This window comes from Hippocampus guttulatus, chromosome 10 (genome assembly GCF_054856545.1).
Source record: "Hippocampus guttulatus isolate MCC_2025c chromosome 10, RoL_Hgut_1.0, whole genome shotgun sequence".
Lineage (NCBI taxonomy): Eukaryota > Metazoa > Chordata > Actinopteri > Syngnathiformes > Syngnathidae > Hippocampus > Hippocampus guttulatus.
The window spans coordinates 15,715,428-15,721,508 of NC_141270.1; the positions used below are offsets into that span (position 1 = coordinate 15,715,428).

Below are 6,081 nucleotides of genomic sequence, written 5' to 3' on the forward strand. Positions count from 1 at the left end.
TGAAAATCACAAACACATTCTGGAGTACTCAGAATTAATGTAATTTCTTTTTTTTAACCCTGGAGAATCCACGGGGTCAAATTTGGCCCCTATAAATTCTGCTACTCAAATGCTACCCTTAAATCCCAGAGGGTCAGATTTGGCCCTCATCCCAAATTAGGATTAAATCATTGAATATTTGAAAAAAAAACATATTTTGGTGTTCAGTGAACATAAAGCAGTCATTTAATGTATAATTTATCATTTTCCAAAGAAGAAAAATATTCTTGAGTTCTCCAGGGTTTATGTTATACCTGTGGGAAGTGTAAAAGTTCTGAAAGAGGTTCAACATCGTAAACATTATCTTGTTTGCACTGATGTGTTTCAAGGAAATAAAACGTGTTTTTAAAAAAAAACATACTCTTTAAAACACAATGAATATTACATGAATAAAAATAGTCACTCATGAATACCACTCTGTGTATAAATGGATTTTATCAATACACCACAAATAAATTAATAAATCACTTCAATAACTATCATTCATAATTCAGTGGGACTGTTTTTTTTTTGTTCAAGAGCGGACCATTTACGAATTTTAAAAATAGTTTAATATGTACATTTGCAGGGAATTAAATACATTGGAATTATTCATGCATTGGGAGTGTGTTTAAAATAACTTGTATTGACAACTTTTACACCGATGAGAGCACTTTTAATATCTAGATTCAATGTTGGGGCGGCGGGTCAATGTGTGCGTGCGTGTGTGTGTGTGTGTGTGTGTGTGTGTGTGTGTGTGTGTGTGTGTGTGTGTGTGTGTGTCTCAGGTCAGTAGAAGGGCTGTGGCATGGTAAAATGGTGGCGGCGCGGGATCGAAGGCCGGTGCACACTCGGGAGCGGAGCATAGAAGGCGTTGCTGCCGTGGAACTGTCCTCCGAGGGCGTGGTGCTGAAACAAGGCAGGCGGCAGTAGAACCGCGCGCACGGAGAGGAAGTCAGGCCGCATCTCGTGCACCTCTCGCTTAAACTTCATCCTCCTGTTCTGAAACCACGTCTTCACCTGCGTTGGTGAATATGAAAGCGATCAATGTGTCCGTCAACATGGCGCTTTTTAAACAGAGTCAAGAAATAACCCAGAGAGACTCTTTACCTGAGTTTCAGAGAGGTCGAGCTTCTCTGCGATCTTCATTCTCTGGGAGCCTCCTAAATATTTGTGCTTGTTAAAAGTGCTCTCGAGCTTCCTGATTTGCTCAGAGGTGAATTTCGTCCTCATCCTCCGTTGCTGGGTAACTTCTCCTTCCTCTCCCACCTCACTTTCTGAGCTGGAAGTGTAACCGCAACTATCTGGGAGAAATTGTGTTGTGTTAGTTGACCAAAGCAAATGAGCACAACCAAACCACCGAAGCTCAAGCGCTCGAGTGTGCTTACTGTTCGGTGACGGCGGGGAGCTTTTTGGCTCGTCATCCTGCAAATTGGAATGAACAGCTTTCTGCAGAGTAATCCAAGCAGCGTCCTTTTTCTTTGCATAAAAACTTTGAGAGAGCCACTCCACAGAGAAGTTCGCCATAATGTATCCACGCAGAAGTCTCCAGACGTGTCCAGTAGGTCTCGCCTCTCATGGCCCCTCCGCTGAACCTTATGGGTGGAGCACACGTACTTTTCTATTTGCATATGCAAAGTTCTCAACGGAATGATAGAAACTTGATGGAGGTTGTAATTGAGCTTAATAGAGGCGAGCTGGTGTTTTTTTTCTCTCTCTCACGTCCTGCTGGCGCCAGTAAGTCTGCAACTACCTGGCATGTCGGCATAATGTGATTGACTCGATGCAGACGCTGAACTGAAATGTCAACTGGCTGACCAAATGAATGACTTTAACTTGTGGATTGTAACAATCACGACTGTTCTAACCCAGACGTGTGGAGATGTCCTTCCATTTTATTGATGATGTATTGTTTGTGATTTATCCGTTTTGTGTGCAAGACGAAGCCTTTCTTGTGGGCGGGGATCATTCAGAAAGTGAGAAAATCCTGCTTGATCTTTGTTGATTTGATCTGAATGAGACATTTGCTGCAGGTCCTCTTGTGGCCCACCCAACCCCTCCCGCAGCTCTTAAAACGCAGTTTACTATATGGACCTTTCAATCTCCATCTTAATTACATTTGTTGCCGGGAGACTTCAAATGAGTTTCGTTGTGTATGGACGGCATTGAGGTTTTGCAATCTTCAAATCACATCACACAATCAAAGCGTTGACCGCAGGACTTCAAACCAGAGATTAAAATTCGTTCACATGCAAAAAAGCTCAGACTCTCAGGAGCCAGGCCGGAGGGCCCCTGCGGTACGCGTCAACTCATCAATGCTCGGCCTTAATTACAACTAATTGTTGACTATGATCTGCCCAGTTAGGTGGCGTTTGAAATGCAAACGCGCAAGGCAGCATTTGGCATGTGTTGTGTGTGTGCGTGTGTGTTGGCGAGGGGCGTGGGGATGATCCAAGGCCCGGGTTTTCATAGATTGATTTCAATAACATTGCGCTTCTCGTCTCGTGAAAGGATCAGATGAGTCACGTCGACGTAGACCTTTGCTGCATTACAAAGATAAACTTTATTAAATAAACTTTTTTTTCTGCATTATTTACAACTCTTGCTTCAAAAACCCGTCATAAAACAAAACAGATTCAAAAACAGTTATTAATTGCACTTAAGTGTTTGACTGGGAAATCTCCTCTTTAGTATAAATGTGGGATCATAAGACGGGGCCCTGGGCGAGGGGCCATCTGCTGCTGCTGCAGGACCAGCTGGGGCACAGGGACGTGGTAGAGGGCTGGTCCGGTTGTTGGGTAGTGCGAGTGCCGTCCAGCAACGGCGCGGTACTGAATCGGGTGCATATGTTGGAACATGACCGGTTGGACTTGGGGAGCGAGGTCCTGCACCTCCCGTTTGAGCTTCATCCTGCGATTCTGAAACCAGGTCCTCACCTTTTAAGAAAGACAAACCACACATGTTTAAACTCCTGTCCATATTTCAAAATGCCTCCGCTACGGTTATTAAATATGGAGATCGTTTTGAACTGTACCTGAGTTTCAGTCAGGCCCAGTTTGCGTGCTGTTTTCACTCTCTCTCCGGCATCCAGGTATTTGTGCTTGTCGAAGATCTTGACCAATCTGCTGATCTGCTCGTGGCTGAATTTCGTGCGCGCTCGACGTTGAGAGCACGCCTTCTCCGCCTCGCCCACGGACGCCAGACGCTCCGTGGAAGCCGCTTCACTATCGTAGCCCGAAGAGTAACCGCTTGTTTCTGAACCTGAAAAATAAATGCAATTCTAGTTAGAAGCATGCTGCGGTTGCGCATTACAAAAAAAAAAAAGAAGCAGAATAGAGCCTACGACTTACTTGGTGTTGTGCAGCGTGTTGAATGCGAAGCGGAGGTCGCCACTGACTCTTGAGGTTTAAATGACTTTGGTTTGGGCTGCAGGTAACTTTTTCCGTACCGAGGCGGGCTCGGCTGCACCATGCAGGGGATGTGCGGCTTGCAGTGGAGCGAATTGCCCATTCCGGCTCCTTCTTTCTCCTCCAGCGCGCTGTCATGGTGGCTCTGCGCGAGCCAATCCACAGAAAAGTATACCAGCATGTTCTCGATACGAACTTGTGACCGGTCCAACAAGTGTCAATCGAAGTTATGAGGAAGCACCCCCCTCCCCGATCGCTGCTTTATAAAGGAGTGGGCCAGCGCCATCATTTGCATTTGTAGATGAGGATTGTTAACGCCCGATCGATCCACATGATTAGAGGTTAATGGCTCGTTACTGAAGCCTTTCCATATCCTGTGAGTGTGTGAAGACCTGGCGCCACTGAGACTGTTGAACCCCCCCCCCCCTCCCACCTCATGCATGTGTCGGACCTTGAGTGAAACCGTGGGCTTCTGCAAAAACAGCTGTTTGGCCTCACCCGAGTCCCCAACTGCATAACAGTACAAACACGGATGTAGTTATTTAGTCTGGATGTACTCAAACATCAGTGCAACACAAGAAATATTTTGCTATCACACCACAAAAACATATATCCAATTCAATATCTGACTGTAAAGAACTATGTGAACGTGTTTCTTTGGCGAGTCAGAAAAAAACATGTCACAACAACTCTACATGGCAGACGCAGCAATTGTTGACAGATACAAATATGCACATGCACATGTTTGTTACTGTAGTTCGATCTCATCCTGAGGTCTGGTTCATATAGGCCTCTTTTGTTTCTTGTTTTACATGAGATGAAACAAGGTGAAAAAGTATTTTAATGCATGTGGAAATATTGTTCCACCAAAATTCCAACGATATCATGTCAACACAATAGACAAAAAATAGGCATTTAATCCTTTGCATTTTTTTCAATAAGTCACCTACCAGCCAAAACTATCAGAATTAAGTTGCCACCCAAACATTCTGATTGTACACACGCAAATCAAGCTTTTTCTATTATTTCCTTAGGTCGCTGATATCTCCTATTGTCGTCTATAGTGACTATAAGTTGAAAATGTGGTCATCAGCTCTAAAAAGACGATAATACCTGTTTATTATTGGACTCCTTTTTATTTACAAGGTATAAGGTGGATCGGGTATGACCCCCCTTACCCGACCCCCCCCCCCCAAAAAAAAAATCTCTGAACAGCAACAGAGATGAGTCCAAATATTAAATAATCAGCAAATTAGTATTGATGAAATATGTGACGCAATCTATCTGGAGTAACTACCATCGCGCATTAGTTAGGTTGCGCATTCGCCCTTTTGTAACCGGCCATCATGTTCTTGTGTTGACATGTCTGCGACACCCCAGTGCGCCTTGGCGCCAGCGAGCTGCAACCGTCCTGCATTTGGCGCAAAAGCATTCACACGTTACAGATCAAAGGTTTTACAGGAGCAGCACAATTACTGTTGAATGTCGAGCCATTCAAATGGAAATAAGAATAACAAGCCGCAAGGAAACCCGGATTTGATGCAAAAAAAAAAAAAAAGAGCACAAAGTAATCCCTGAAACCAATCACAAGTTAGGGGGTCACTTTAATATACAGGTATATATTTTTTTCCGAATCAAAAGAGAAACAGTTTTCATTGAGTTCTGATGTGTTCACATCAAGTTCTGATGTGTTCAACAACTCATGCGCAGCAATGCCTTGAGGTGACGCGACACCCACCATGAATGCGGCCGGCCCCCACGCCAGGTCACGACAAGAACAATGCATCTAAAGTGATCGTTATTTTTATGACAATGCTGATAAGAGGCCGACTCTGGTCTTGCCCGCTATCAATCTTCTGTCTCTGAGGAGTCGGAGTCCCCTTTGGCATTTTGAGGCGAGCTATCTCAGAAGCTTTGAAGATGCTCCTTGATAATCCAGAAAAACGAGCGCGCGTGACGTCGCCTTCACGCTGCGCCGATTTCCTCACAGCTGACTGAGCGGCTTTCACCTCAGCGTGCATTTGAATGTTATCACCCGTTGAAATGCTACTGTTTAAAATTGCGTATCGATTGCAATATTGACTTTACTTACACTTGAACACAAAATTACAGGGCAGTACATTGCGCCTGGGATACAATTAACATGTTGTATTCACATCTTTCTTGCGCGTTATATGTAAATCGGAATTCATAGCCATGTAGCATAACATTGAAGTATCTCACAAAAAAAAATCACACCCCTCACATATTTGAAAATATTTTCTCATGTCTTGATGGGATAAGTCGGACAAGACACTTTGCAACAATATAAAGTGAATTTACAGCTTCTATTACTGTCCCCTCAAAATAACTCAACACACGAACATTGATGTATCTCGAATCAATCATGTCTGCATGGTGATTTTTAACAACTGGATAGCAGTTTACAATACTGCTATCTTTCTAGGAGATGTTTTAATATGTTGTTTACCGTTTGCCTACAGCAAAGAAGAAATCTTTTTTTGACAGAGAGGGCATACACCTCAAAACTGCAAAAAAAAAAAAAAGTTTATATTACAACTCATCAACAGCTGCAATCAAAATAGGGCATTACTCTTTCTTTCTCTCCATAAAAGATCAGTTGATGCTGCTCTTCTGTTACATTGATGAATGTGAC

The 6,081-nt window shown here is 43.6% G+C and overlaps 1 protein-coding gene across 1 annotated transcript; it reads right to left on the minus strand.

Moving 5' to 3' along the window:
- Positions 1-2,682: 2,682 nt before the first annotated feature.
- vox (ventral homeobox) lies at positions 2,683-3,688 on the minus strand. Its single transcript, XM_086122407.1, has 3 exons — positions 3,369-3,688; positions 3,053-3,279; positions 2,683-2,954 (listed from the first exon to the last, which is right to left on the minus strand). The coding sequence occupies exons 1-3, from the start codon at positions 3,604-3,606 to the stop codon at positions 2,706-2,708; spliced, it is 714 nt and encodes a 237-aa protein (XP_085978533.1). The 5' UTR covers positions 3,607-3,688; the 3' UTR covers positions 2,683-2,705.
- Positions 3,689-6,081: the final 2,393 nt, after the last annotated feature.